Source organism: Coccomyxa subellipsoidea (genome assembly GCF_000258705.1).
Source record: "Coccomyxa subellipsoidea C-169, whole genome shotgun sequence".
Taxonomy (NCBI): domain Eukaryota; kingdom Viridiplantae; phylum Chlorophyta; class Trebouxiophyceae; family Coccomyxaceae; genus Coccomyxa; species Coccomyxa subellipsoidea.
The window spans coordinates 1,608,350-1,622,380 of NW_005178037.1; the positions used below are offsets into that span (position 1 = coordinate 1,608,350).

The 14,031-nt window shown below is 52.0% G+C and overlaps 4 protein-coding genes across 4 annotated transcripts; 3 read left to right on the top strand and 1 right to left on the bottom strand.

The window, feature by feature from the left end:
* Positions 1-362: 362 nt before the first annotated feature.
* COCSUDRAFT_41448 (hypothetical protein) lies at positions 363-1,585 on the top strand (the record flags this gene model as incomplete). Its single annotated transcript, XM_005648646.1, has 5 exons — positions 363-440; positions 569-735; positions 884-1,064; positions 1,213-1,327; positions 1,461-1,585. The coding sequence occupies 5 exons, from the start codon at positions 363-365 to the stop codon at positions 1,583-1,585; spliced, it is 666 nt and encodes a 221-aa protein (XP_005648703.1).
* Positions 1,586-1,616: 31 nt separating this feature from the next.
* On the bottom strand, positions 1,617-6,862 carry COCSUDRAFT_23305 (UDP-glucose 6-dehydrogenase). The gene is made up of 10 exons (XM_005648647.1): positions 6,788-6,862; positions 6,454-6,667; positions 5,809-5,971; positions 5,569-5,676; positions 4,983-5,217; positions 4,437-4,533; positions 4,058-4,214; positions 3,677-3,789; positions 3,201-3,318; positions 1,617-2,838 (listed from the first exon to the last, which is right to left on the bottom strand). Exons 1-10 carry the CDS (start codon positions 6,834-6,836, stop codon positions 2,632-2,634), a joined length of 1,461 nt encoding a protein of 486 aa, XP_005648704.1. The 5' UTR covers positions 6,837-6,862; the 3' UTR covers positions 1,617-2,631.
* A 625-nt stretch (positions 6,863-7,487) lies between these two features.
* On the top strand, positions 7,488-8,142 carry COCSUDRAFT_14840 (Got1-domain-containing protein; the record flags this gene model as incomplete). Its single annotated transcript, XM_005648648.1, has 3 exons — positions 7,488-7,634; positions 7,758-7,838; positions 7,942-8,142. 3 exons carry the CDS (start codon positions 7,488-7,490, stop codon positions 8,140-8,142), a joined length of 429 nt encoding a protein of 142 aa, XP_005648705.1.
* Positions 8,143-12,390: 4,248 nt separating this feature from the next.
* On the top strand, positions 12,391-13,414 carry COCSUDRAFT_65775 (hypothetical protein; the record flags this gene model as incomplete). Its single annotated transcript, XM_005648649.1, has 3 exons — positions 12,391-12,399; positions 12,709-12,896; positions 13,035-13,414. The coding sequence occupies 3 exons, from the start codon at positions 12,391-12,393 to the stop codon at positions 13,327-13,329; spliced, it is 492 nt and encodes a 163-aa protein (XP_005648706.1). The 3' UTR covers positions 13,330-13,414.
* Positions 13,415-14,031: the final 617 nt, after the last annotated feature.

Sequence of the window (14,031 nt, forward strand, 5' to 3'; positions counted from 1 at the left end):
AAAGCTGCTGGCACCAATCTTGCAGGAAATCTCCTTCGTGTCAAATATGTTTGTTAAGGTACCCTTGCGAAGAAATTAATACAAGACTCCATCCATTTTATCGATCGCCAATTTTTTCTGCCAAGCCAATTCTTTGAAGGCAGTGTCTGTTCGATTCACTGCGATTCTGAGCAGATGGCGTCTCAAGGAGAAGTTTTAGTAAACAGTGACCGGGTCATCAAATTCCTTGGGGGGCATGCTGATCGCCTGGCAGATTTTGCAGATGTAAGTGTTGTGCTTCGCATGCTTTGCCTGCCCATGTCGATGCTCCCGCTTCTTTGACCTTGAAGAATCAATAATGGGTACCTATTCTCTTAAATTCTATGCAGAACGTGGATCCTCCTTGCGACATTGTTACAGAATTTGCGGAGCTGTTTGAGAGGGCCCAAGCCACAGACAAGGTGAGGGACAAGGCTTCATAAGCGTGGATCAAGACGCTCCTGCACTTTGACAATCACTATGTAGATCACTCAATGGATGACACGCCGAGGTTCATTTTCAATATTGTGCATATGGGGTGGCTTTGTAGGTGGACAGCTGCAGGAAAACACTGGCAGAGCTCACCATGATGGAGGCCCAGATAAAGGCCCAGGCAGAGGCCTTCAAGCGGATGTCTCAGGGCTACGAAGCCAGCATTGACTCCTCAACAGACTTCATGGCTCGCCTGGAGCAGACTAATGCTGAAATCCCTGTCAAGTGAGGACCCTGTCCCCACCGCTCATTTCATCAGTCTCTTGCTTGACAGCCTTTCCTTTTCGTGCATATTCAGAGACACAAATGACTCTGAAGCTGGGTGTGACTGGGTGAGATGTAGCATAACTAGATGTATGCGGGTGTGATGCAGTTGCAACCCAGAAGAGGAGGAGCGCTTCAGGGAGATGCAGGAGAAGCTGTGGAGGGTGAATCACCCGAACGAGCCCATGCCAGCTGCCGGCGGGGCTGCAGACGAAGATGAGGACGTCATTGTTGCAGACTCTGGCAATGACCTTGCACGCAATGTCAAGTGTCCCATCTCTGGCGTGGAGGTGAGGCCTCCTTGTTTGCATCTTTGTATCAACATTCTCGTTGCACGTATCTACTACATTCCACTTCAAACTTCCAAGAGGAAAGGTATGTGCATGGTCAATCTGCATGGTCACTTTATGCTTGCACCATTATGGTTTTTGTGCGCAGGTGCTGAATTTGAAAGAGCCTGTGGTCGATGAAGTCGGCTTTGTGTACGAGAAAGAGTCCATTGAGGGTTGGCTCGTGCCTCATGGAAACCGCCCCGTGGAGGCACCTATAGCCGGTGAGTACCCTGAAGATTTAAGACCCCCCTTCCACTGTGTCACTGTGTCAATATGCAGGAGTGATCTTCTGATGAGTGTCTCCTTGAGACAGATGCTGCTTTGTGTTGATCACTGGTGTGTCGTGATAAACAGGCACGAGCCACAAGATCACGAAGGCAGGGCTTAAAAAGGCTACCAGGGTGATCAGGGAGCAGCGAAGGAGGCAGAAAAGACCCCAGACACAGCAGGCAGAGGATGCAGCTGTGCTGGACGTTTGAGAGGCACATATGATGCCTCTGTTTCCCTGGTGACTTTCAGACGCACTTTGCAATATTCCATGAAATCCTATCGCACCGGAGGAATCTCAAGGAGCTCCTGGGTATCTGTCATGGTGTGGGTATTTACAAGGGCAGGTGCACAACCTCTTTCAATAGCCTCACTACCCTCGCTTGACTAAGTGAATTCATCTTTTCATGTGGATTCTTGGCAACATCAGGGCCATTACAGCCAATCACTGATTAATGCCACAGCAGTTCTATCATCTTCAGATGTTATGTTGGAAAAAGTTGTCATAGGCATATGCATTGCAACAGCACACACTGATCGTGCCAATCTAGGTCCTATCAATTCTTGCTCACTGATCAGAAGGCACAGCCTTCACAGGATACCATGGCTGTCTCATTTTTTTTTGTTCGGCAACCTGGCAGGAAAAGAATCGCAGAGAAACGTTTTGAAACGGCAACCGAGACGTGTCACTGTTTCACAGCACTGCGTTTACTAACAGACAAAGCTTGGACATGGACGCATATTGTATTCCTCTAAATCTAGCAATGTTCTACATCCCCTACAGTGCCCCATGGCACTCTTCCCCTACTGGCACCACAGGAAAAGTGACCCCTGTCATGCAGACACCTCCACTTCGATGTTCTATGTATCCAGCCCAGCTGGTCCATGGGCTGTCACACACGCCCCCTTTGCATGCGCATGGCTGGCGGCATGCTCCCTCCTGCTGAGTACCGGCCACAGGGCCGCTTCCATGCATGCGCATGGCTGGCATTGCCTGGCAACACCCTCCTCCCTTGCATGCAAGCGCATCGCTGGCAACCACGTTCCCGCCTTTGCACTAATGGCCACAGACCCCCATGCACGCATGCATGCAATGGCTGGCACCCACGCTCCCTCCTGCATGCTATTGCTTCTGCAGGAAGGGATCAGATCTGGGCCAGACCCCTTGCATGCATGCGCATGACTGTCACTACATCCCCCCCTGCACGCTCCAGGCAAACGCCCCTGGCATGGCTGGCACCGGAATCCGGCCAGCGCGCTACTGCTTCTGCAGGAAGGGCTCCAGAGGCTTGCCCAGGGCGTAGACAATGAAGCCAATGGAGCGGAGGCGCTCGTGGTCCAGAATGTTGCGGCCGTCAAACACAAACGCGGGCTTGCTCATGCTGGCAAAGATACGGTCGAAGTCCAGCGCCTTGAACTCGTCCCACTCCGTCATCACGCACAGCGCATGCGACCCCGCGCATGCCTGCACATAAATCCAAGCCCTGCTCAATCGATGGCATCCAGTCTTCCCTCTTGTCTTCCATGCTTCCCACGTTCTGCACACTCATGCAGTGATCCCTCACCTGTTCTTCAACTGTCAACTGAAATGACAACTGAAAGGGCAACTGAAAGGAAATTCTGCACTATTTCACGAACATTCTCTATTTTTTACAGTTAGCAGGATGTCGGACCATCATGAGAAGCGGTGGAGCATCCCCAATAGTGGTGCAAACCCCAAGCTCACAAAGCTAGTGGGATTGATTATCTGCCATGGCACTGATTGGGAATTAAGGCTGCAGACTTATTCAGCAGAGTCAGGGGTGGAATCTGGTGCCGGGTGTGTACCTTGTAGGGGTCTGAGGAGACGCTGACGGTGCGGTCGATTTCGCGCGAAGAGAAGGGAACCTGGGCGCCGTTGGGCAGCATCGGGTGGTCCCACTGGAACTTGGGCATCGAAAGGTCCCTGCAGACACATGCCCCCGCACCCTCAGTGTCCTGATTAAATTGAATGGTGCAATTTTTATGGACCTAATTGATTGATTCATCAAGACTTGTAGCACGAGGCACAGCATCTAAGCTTGTGCACCACCAATGCTGTTTGAGCATTCTCTCCCTGCAGCCGCTGCAGACTTTTCTTTGGCTGACGTGGATACTTTTGAAGTGCTGAACATGGCTCTATACATAATATCATCGGGAGAGAAGTGCACCTCGTAGCATGCAGGCCATGCTGTTTGACACAATATATTCAGATGGCATGGGTGCTGTTTTTTTGGAGGCCCACGCCATGCATGGAGGTACGGGGTTGGAGAGAGATGGCTGACCTGAAGATCTGGTCCTGCTGGACCTGTGGGTCGTAGATGCTCAGCCGCGCGTCGTCCGCAATGAGGCCGTGGCACACATCGATGGCGGGCGTCTCACGGGTGTCGCCAGTGTCCTGCAGGATCATTATTTTCAATGAACTCTGTGCATAGATAGCATGAATCTCACTCTCCTTCTGACTTCGCATGCTGCTGCAATGATTGCACTCAGAAGATCTCAAGGTGCCTCAGATACTGATTAGGAAGCATTATTGTCTGACTCCTCATGAAGGGTCAGCAATGCTCAGCTTCGTAGAATGCTATATCACAAGGTAGCACAGATTGAATAATCCCGTCTTGCTTCCATAAAGCAGGACAGGACTGGTGGAAAGGGTGAGTAATCACCTTCTTGAAGGCGAAGCCGAGGATGGCGATCTTCTTGCCGGAGACGGTGTTGAACATGCTGCCAATGACCATCTCCACAAAGCGGTGCTTCTGGTAGTCGTTGATCTGGATCACCGAGTGCCAGTAGTCCGCCACCCTCTTCAGGCCCACGCTCTCACTGCGCCACAATAATGCGACTCAGTCACTATGCTGGTCCATCTAGCCTGCCAGATGTGAAGGATGAAGCAGATTGCAAGTATGGCTCATTGCTGGGACTTGAGTCCTCCATTCAAGGACCTCGCTGGGCCCTTCAGAACCAGCCTGCTCTGACATGGAAGGAGTATAACAGCATTGGAGTGATTGTAATGGTAATGACGGCTGAGGTGAGTTGGGGCCTCACCAGATGTAGACCAGGTTGAGGATGTCCTTTTGGAAGCAGGAGCCTCCAAAGCCCACGCTGGCGTTCAGGAACTTGGGGCCAATGCGGCTGTCTGTGCCTGTAACAGCAGCATGCCAAGCATCAGCCCATGCACTCCCTATAATCCTCTACTGGCTCGAGCCTTTCTCATTTGGTTAAATAGAGCCTTCTTCATGCTCCCACATCACTGTGTCCTGGTGCCTTCCCAGCATATACTGTCTGGAGCTTCTCGCCTGAACTGTATCCTCCGCGTGCATGAAGGCGAGAAAAGCAGCAGTGCAAGGGAGCAGCAGGGAGTTGTAGCAACACTTAGGAGGATGTGCGAGGCAGCCGCAAAGGCTTCGCACCCAGATTACAAGGTTAGTCACCAGTGAGCAGGTGATACAGAAGAGGTAGCCCGCACCAAACCAGCACATCATATCTGACAAGGACATCTCCGCGCAAGCCTTGTCGCCTGAATTGGTGTTTATGGTGCTTGATGACAAGGTCAGTCCCTGGTAGTACTGTCATTGAAAGGAGGAGGCGCACCGAGGGCGTGGGCGACCTGCTGCACGTCGGCGCCGGTGGCCTCGCAGAGCGCTGAGATGGAGTTAACGGAGGAGATGCGCTGCGCCAGCATGGCGTTGGCCGTCAGCTTGGACAGCTCCGCGCTCCACAGGTTGGCGCACAGGATGCGCTCGGCCGGCACCCAGTGCGCGTACACCGACGCCAGCGCAGCCACCGCCGCGCGCCCGCTCTCTGTCTCCTTCCCGCCGATCAGCACCTGCAGATACATGATTGGGGTCCTCTTAGAGATGAGTTTTCTTTGGATTCTTGGGGCTGCGGAATCCCTGCTGAAGGGTGATATGATTGTGTCCAATTAGCACCTGCAGCGATTGATTGGGTCCCCCTGAGAGATGGGTCTTTTTCCGATTTGGTGCTGTGGGCTCCCTGGCCGAGGATAGCATGGAGCTATGACTTGCCTCCAGAAGGCCATCTCCAGCATTCAATCAGGGCATTGAGGCCGAGCGCTTGAGGGAGTGATTGCATCACACATGGCCCAGCATGATGGCCCCATTGGATCTTGGTACTGCTGGGGGTGTTTGGAGCGGGAGATGGAGGGGCAGGGGCGTACCCTATCGGGGTTGGTGAGGTCCTGGATGGCGGTGCCCTCTGCCAGGAACTCCGGGTTGGACAGGATCTCAAACTGGACGTCCGGGTGGGGGCAGTTCCTCCTCAGCACCTGAGACATTAAATCTTGACTGTTGGTGGATGAATACAAGAACTTGCGAGTCAATCTTTGTCTCGACTGTACTGCAGGCTGCAGGCATGTCATCACTTTTGCAGCCGGAGTGGGGACTCCTTTGGAACATACCTTGCCGATGGCCTCTGCGGTCTTCACAGGCACGGTGCTCTTCTCCACAATGATCTTGGAGGATGTGGAAACAGAGGCGATCATGCGAGCAGCCCCCTCCCAGTAGGCCAGGTCTGCTGCCTTGCCCGCCCCCACTCCAGACATCTTGGTGGGTGTGTTCACACTGCGGGGCACCAGGCATGCTTGTTGAGTCGCAGCACTGACGTTTGCTGAGCAGCCAGGAAGAATTGAGTTCAAACACACATTATCGCGCCACCTTGTTGCCGACCTTGCCCTAAGATGGAGGAAAGGCTAGGACTTCTCAAGGAAAGGTGCAGTTACATCGCAGGCACCAGTATGTTTGATGGGATCAAAGAGTCCCCAGATGCCGTTGAAACCGCCTCCACAGATATCTGCAAATTCTCACATGTTGCCAGACTACCATCCAATGACCTTCAAGTCTTCTGAGGGCCACTTGCCAGGACGGCTTCATCAAGTTGCAGCTTGACTAACAACGCGTGCAGTGACGCAAGAAATGGAGCGTGCGGATAGAGCATTTCTGAGTATGTAGAGTCAAATTCAACCATCTACAGACATTGAGGATGCAGGTATCGGATTCTGGTTGGCCCACTGGGTCTCGACATGCATGTCCAAGGGCCAACGGACCTCACGAAGACGATGTCTGCCTGCGCAACGTGGTAGCGGCAGTCCGTCGAGAAAAAGAGGTTCTTGCCCCTGCAGGCCTTCACGACCTCGAAAAGCCCAGGCTCATAGATGGGCAGCGTCTCACTGTTCCAGGCATTGATGCGGCTCTCGTTCAGGTCAACCACAGTGACGATGATCTCGGGGCACTTTAAGGCAATCATCGCCATCGTGGGGCCTGCAATCGGAGACACATGTCAGTTAGCACCAGAATAACCTCGCTTGATACGGCGGAACTAACCCCATACAGTTCAAGATGTCCAGAGTGTCAAACGCACACAAACATGCCTGTGCATACCTCCGACATAGCCAGCACCGATGCAGCAGATCCTGGTAGGCTTCGCCATCTTGATTGACTGCTGCGATCTCTGCGATCCCGGGAATAATGCGGTCGACAGGATCGATTGGAAGTGAAGGGGACGATGCTTGGACGCGCCTTGAGTCTCGAGAAGGGAGCCAAATCTGGAAACTGCATGCGTCAAGCTACGCTTCCAACTTCTTCTGAGTCATAAAATTTCGCAATTTTCTCTCCTCAGCTCCTCGTCAGCAATATATATATATATATATATATATATTCTTGCTTGCACTATTTCTGACTCCAATTTTTGAACAGGTCATGTTGCAAGATTCTCGTGGGACTGAGACTTTTGTATCCTGACAATCATCACTCGAAGAAAGGCATGATTTTGAAGGATTAGCTGCCAGAGATGTTGAAAAGCTTTAGATGAGTATTTTGCATACTTTTCTTGCCCACGAAAATGTGATGAATGCGAGACTATTTTGTTGAAAAAAAGACCCATCAACAGGAGTCAAGTTGTCTTAATCGCCGGTGTTCCTCACGGCAAAAGGCCTCGAATCTGGTAGCAAACTTTGCTAAAGTGATACAATATATCAGCAGCGATGTTGGACGACAGACGAAGTGAGTTTCGTCAGTCCAATGACAGTGCCAAATATTGTACTGGCTGCTTGGTAGTCTCAGCAGAAGTTTCAATTTTGCAATGAGGCTGCATACTGCTTGTAAGCTGATCGTTTGGCAATTCTCATGTCCTGCAGAAATAGGGATCGGCCTCACTGGACTCGGATTCCTGTTTCTGGTGCTTGGAGTGCTATTCTTCTTCGACAAGGGACTGATAGCCCTTGGGAATGTGAGCATTTCCTGCACAAAAAGCAACTTTCTACCCTCCCCCCTCCATGTATACCCATAGCTTCATTGCAGGGATGTGCTGAATGCACGTTGAGGGACATAGACTTTCCCTGTGTTTATGCAGCTCATGTTCCTATGCGGAGTGGCACTCACCATAGGGCCACAGGCAACGGTCAAATTCTTCCTTCGAAAGAAGAATCTGAAGGTGAGCTGCTGGTCTGCAAGCATGAGTCCTAGAATCTCTGAAGCATGCAAACGGCTCTTGACCGCGCATCCCGACCATATGACGAGTCTGCTTTTGCATGCAGGGCACCATATGTTTCATGGCAGGTGTGGCCCTTGTGGTCTGGGGATGGGCAATTGTTGGGATGCTTGTGGAGACTTATGGGTTCTGGTTGCTGTTTGCTGGGTTTGTACCAACGGCCCTGTCTTTCCTGAGGAGGATACCTGTGTTTGGCCGCGTTTTGGACCTGCCTCTCTTCAAAAAGGTCAGATTTTGTCATCTCTGACATTTATTTTGATGTGTATGCTCCTCCGCCTTTCTTGTGTGATGTGTATCTGCCTTCAGTCTCAAAGTTTGTCTCTGTGCATTTATGTGCCGTTAAATCTCTACTGACACATGTTTTGCAGGTGCTTAATAAAATTGCACCGGCTCAGACGCTTCCCATCTGATGCTGCTGAGGGGGGACATGCGTTGTTGGACTGGCGGGGGATCTGAAGCCCCTCACTCAGCCAGCGGAATGGGAGCATTGGGCTTATTCTTACATGTTAGGAGTGATTTAGTCCCATCCAACCGCGATTGAACTCTTTGAACATTTTAATAAATTATTGTGATGGGTCTCTTCAGCCTCCATCGTATCCTGGGGTGCTGAAGAGTGAATGGCCTTGTGGACATGCAAATCTGTTGGTCCATACTGTCTTGCCGGGACGGCGCAAAAGCATCATCAGTGAGCCAATGAATGTGTTACAAATGATGACAGAGCGATATGCTCTGTTCAAGACAATAGCAGTTCTCTGCTAATCTCAAGACAATCCCTGCTCCGGATGAATTACATTGGAGAAAACTTGCACCAGGTAGTAGGGCTCAGATGTCTGTTTCCAGAACGCTAGTGCAGGCACTTGGAATTCCAGGATTCTTACTGCAGAACACATAACAAGAATCAAAGTGACTCCTAGTACCGTATGTCCAAGTATCACCTGAGTAGGCTGATGAATCCTGCACATCTGTGGAGGTCGAGGTCAACAGAGTCATCACACATGCAAGCTGTACTTCCCCTTATAATCATTATCCAGCTCATTCTCTCATGCCTTGTTGTACTTTCCTGAACTGTTCTCAGCTCATGAAACATAAAACGTCCTTGGATTATGCCCCTCGTGCTGGCATGTTTGCATGCCACAATGACATCCGTGTTTCAATACGGTACTATGGCTTGCTTGCTAGTCTGTATCAATTTACCACTTATGCCACAAGGTAACCTGAGGTTGCTGCAACGCACCTAGCCCTGAGGGCTGGAATAAGCGTGTAATAACAATAACCTGAAGATGCCTTCGAAGGTTGGAATCCAGGTTGACACGCCAAATGCGTTTATTGAGGGAAACAGGTGCTGCTGACTCTCATCCCATGCGCAAGAAGAGTCCAGACTCCTGCAACAAGCACTCCGTTGTTAAGTGTCAGTCACTCAGTTGTCAGCCAAGGAACCAACGCCAGGAACGCAAAGCACATGACTGTGTCAAAGCTACCATACCTGATTGATGCATGCCATAACACCCGCTCTTGATGCATCAGCTCGCACGAAGGTTGCTGCAGAGCTGGCCCTGCCCGGGTCAGTCTCTGCTCCCTCACAGGAAGGGGCTGTGCTCGTCTCATTGCCCGAGTTCTCCTTGTCAAAGCTCTGCTGGGGTCTGATGCGCTGTGGGGAGAAGCCTGTGCCTGAAGGGCGCCCTCCCAGGGCTGGGTTGACAGAAGCCTGCGCTGTGTCCTGGCTCACAGCTGTGTGGCAGGCGCGATCTGACTCAGATCCATTCCACTTCCCTGCAGCGGCAGGCGTGGTCACCTGCCGAGGCGCCATTGTCTGCAATGCTGTCCTCTGCGCAGCGATATTCTGCAGGGTCTGTTGACTGGCTGACTGGGCGGCCCCTTGACTGGGAGCTGGCTGCTCGAAGCAGTGCACTGGGCGTGCAGGCCTGAAGTGCCACACTTTAGTGCCGCCGTCCGAGAGCATGGAGTCCTGGGAGCTGTGCAGGACCTGCTGGTCCTGGGCTGTCTTCCCGTCTGCGCATGACAGAGCTGCAGCTGAGGTGGCCAGGTAGTCCCGGCGGCAGGCTCCAAGTGCCTGGCTGAATGTGTATCGGCCGGGCCCACTGCTCTGTCGCGACAGGGCGGAGATGTTGATTGGCAGGGAGGAGGCACTGCAGGCATAGCTGCTCATGCGTCCATCTGGGCCAAGGAGCTTGAGGACTGGAGCTCCCTGATGGGGCCTGGCTGTATGGGTCTCCCTGGGCTGGTCCTCGTCTGCACTGAGGCTGCTGGGCGACAGAGGAGGCCCCATGGCAGACATGTAAGTCGCTGTGCCTGCACTGCAAAACGCTGGATGCTGATCGGCCGCTTCTTCGTTGTCCTCTTGGCTTTGCGCACTGCTTGGCTCCTGTACAGCACAAATTGCACATGGCTTAACTGCAGCGTGTGGTAGTTGCAGCATGCACTGCATGGCATGCAAAATCCGTTGCTGCAAATCAGTGATAATTCAGAGAGGAAACATCATCCCTCTCTTTTGAAAAGTAGATGCATGCACAAGCACCTGTGCTTGCGAGCCATCCTCCGAGTCTGTGGCCATGATTTCGTCCATAACGTCAGGCAGGATCTCATACAGGTATGGGTCACTGCGGCCGCCGCGGCCCCTGCGGCTTATCTTGCGGGCGTTCACAAGCATGCGCAGCGCTTTGGACGTGTCCGGCGTGTTTCCAACGTCACGCCTGAGCACACATCACCGTATCCTCTCATCCTTCTGAGCGGATGCATGCATGACTCATGCATGCATGATTCTGGTTTGAGGCTACTTTGCCTTACAGCCATGAAGCGATGCTTTTTTTGATGCCAGATGGGGTGGGAGTGTACCTCACTGCAGATTCCAGCGTGGTGGTCTGACCCATCTGCTGTTTGTCAAAGAGGTACTGCAGCGTGATGCGCCCTCTCTTGATGATGCGCTGTTCTGTGTTCACACCTCCGAATTCCATCTGCAATGCATGCACAAAGGTGTCTTTGATCCAAGCATGGGACTACACTTTCTGAAAGGCCCCCAGACAAACCAGCAGCAATGGGGTGCCAAGGCAATCATATTCGGGTCCACACCTCGGCAATTGAGCGCTTTGCAGTCCTCGGAGCCTTTGGTGTTGGTTTCTCCAATTCCTTGACTGTCTCATGAACCTGGCATGCACAGGAAGTCATCAGCAGCATGCAGCAGGAGGACACACTGCTGGGCTTCTAAGAATATAGTCCCAGCGCTTCTTACATCCATGTAGGCATGCATTGAAGACCTGTGCATGCGCCCATCATGCTCACATTTTTAATTATTGATAGACAGATTACATTTGACATGCATGTTGTCTATCAGGAAAGCTGCATGCATCTGCATTGGATGCTAGGTGACTCTTGCAGTTCTGCCAAGGCATACCTGGGGACAGGGTGGCGTGAGCTCCAGGATGTTGTTGTGCTGGGACAGGGCATGTGTGTGGCTGCGTAGTGTGTGGGGCCTGGTGCTCTGAAGGGCGTTTTCCTGTAAGCACAAAAACTTGTCACCAGCGCAAGTTAGGGGACTTTTTGGTTGCTGATCATGCAGCAAACAGCAGCTGCTCTGCTCTGCAGAGCTAAAACGATAAATGATGAGCTGTGATGAATGCTGTACCAGTTCCTTGGGTTCGTGGTGCTTGCTGGCTTCACAGGCTGCCTGCAGAAGTGAGGCAAATTTTGCGTCCATTGCCTCGCTCAGCCCCTCCCTGAACGGCAAATACGACACATCCTTGATCGGTCTTTGGCATGCTGCACAGAGCCTCAGGTCATTGCTTGTCCAAGCAGAGACGACTGAATTCTCACAGCACATTTACAAAACGCAAGAGGTTTTGTGGCCCTGCAGAGTGTGGCTCGTCAGTTATCGGCTCTCACCTGATGCTGCAACCTTTCGAAACCTAAGAGATCTGCGTTTCTACAGAGCCTTGTGCTCAGTGGGCCTGCCTGGCTTGAAAGCCTCCGTGACTCCCTGCCGGACGGAGCTGCACAAAGCAGGAGGCACCCTTCGCTTGGTCCAGCGCAGCACTCCGTTTGCAGGTGGGAGGACAAGTACTTAGGCCTCAACTTCTGCAAGCGTGCGCTTCTGAATCGCACTTTGCCACTTCGAAGTGGAAGGCTCAGTTCAAATTTCGCATGCTGTGCAGTCTGCATGCATGGGTGTCTCAAGCGGCGTTCCGATCAGTTGACTTTAAATGAACCTTTTTCTTTCTTCCTCCTTCTCCTGATAAAAAATTGCACGCTCTTCCAACAATGGAGACTCCTGCACCATGTGTTCTTGTTGTCGGTTGTGCAGCTGTTGGCAAGAAAACGCTGATATCACGCATCACTGGATCCAGAAGTGATCAGCAGGTCCTGTGGACGATCGATACAAAATACTACACAGCGCAGGCCCAGATCTTATCAGTAAACATTCCCCCAAACAACAGCCATGACAGCAGCGCCCAAGACTGCGAATCGTTAATATTGATCTTCGATGCACAGCGTGAGGAGACGTTTAGACAAGCGAAGGAGTGGCTGATCCAGCAGAGCGTCAGCCCAGAAATCACTCTGCTTGTAGCAAATAAGTCAGAGCTTCTCAGAGGTCCAGATGGTGCTGTGCAGCGACAGACTTGGCATGAGGAAGCCCAGGACTGGTGCTGTGAACAGCTCTTTGAGTACATTGAGGTGAGATCTGGTTTTAGAAAACTTCTAGTTACCAATCAAAGGAGGGTTGCAGCTGTACTGAATACAAGATGAGAGCACTTCTCGTTTGTCACACTGTTTCCCGAGCTGAGTTCTTGTGCATTTGCAGGTGAGCGCGGCTGATGATGCAGCTGACCATTCATTACAGCTTGACGGCGATCCCCAGGGCCTGAAGCGAGTGCTCGAGGCTCTCGAGGCGCACACATGGCCAGGCCTGCACTTGAAGGCCCACCGCAATGGCAGTAGCAACGGCAATGGACTCGGCGTGCATGCTGCAAACGTGTCACAGCTGCCCGGGTCTGAGGGGCCAGGGCCTACTTCTGACCCAGAGAACAGCCACAGGCAGTATTGGACAAACCATGCGCAGGAAGAACATCAACAGAGCAGCATGCAGGAGCCACATTCAGGGCCAGCACTGGATGGCTTGGGTGCCAGGGCGACGTTGGTGCCCTCAGCAGGAGAAGCTGAATCGACAAACGGCAGCAGCATGAACGGGCAGAATGGAATTGCTAAACTGGCTGGCAGCCAATCTGAGGAGGATGCAGAGCTTGAGAGCTTTGAGGTGATGTTGGGCAGACTCTCAGAAGCGCGGGGCCAGGTCCAGGGAATCCCTGACGATGAGCGGCGAGCCAGAGCTGCTACATTTGCGATGCAGATGCTGGAGTCACTAGGGCTGGACGATGATGATGACAGTGACGATGGTGATGGCAACAATGACAGCTTCAACTAAGTGTTGCTCATAAGGCAATCACAGTACACGGTGTACTAAATGTACTCTTTGAACCTCGCAAAAAACTGTAATGCCATTTTGCGATTTGGCTATCATGATCAGATGCTGTGACCCACCTGCTCTTGCATGGCCAATCGCAGCCTCATGATTGTTTAGTTGCCTTATCTTCAGTTTACAAGGTGGCTTTGCTCATGATGCACTTGAAATATTGTATCGCTCTCAGCAAGGCACACCTGACTTGGTCACGATGACGAGTCATTTACAGCGTCTTCAATTCGCATCCTGAAGTGATTTCTCCAGTGAACAGATGTCTTCTAGGGTCATTGTTTCAAAACGCTGAGACGGCGTGGCGTTTTGGTACAGGAAAATCCTGGCATGTATCCAGCTGGCAGAGCAAGCCAACTCCACCACTGCAGAGCAAGCCAACTCCACCACTGTACCTTTTCATTGGTAAGGTGTGACAGTCTCTACGGTGGTTAGCCTTAACTTAAGGCTTGCTGGCCTGAACGCAGCTTAGCTAGCCTGCCAATCTTCAGGCTCAGCGTAATGGGGCGAGACTCAGCATTTGTGTCGCCATCATCATGATGATCACTCACGCTGGTGGCATACATGTGCCATCATGCCATTTAAAATCCCATCAACTTGATCAATTTGAAATTTGGCTGAGGCCTCCAGCCTGGAGGCTCCAGGCACGGTGCCAGT

Coding starts and splice junctions, on each gene's coding strand:
- COCSUDRAFT_23305 (XM_005648647.1), bottom strand. CDS start 6,836: ATGGCGAAGCCTACCAGGATCTGCTGCATCGGTGCTGGCTATGTCGGA. Junction 6,668..6,787: donor CGGTGCTGGCTATGTCGGAG/GTATGCACAGGC, acceptor CTCCGATTGCAG/GCCCCACGATGGCGATGATT. Junction 2,839..3,200: donor TCTCCTCAGACCCCTACAAG/GTACACACCCGG, acceptor ATTTATGTGCAG/GCATGCGCGGGGTCGCATGC.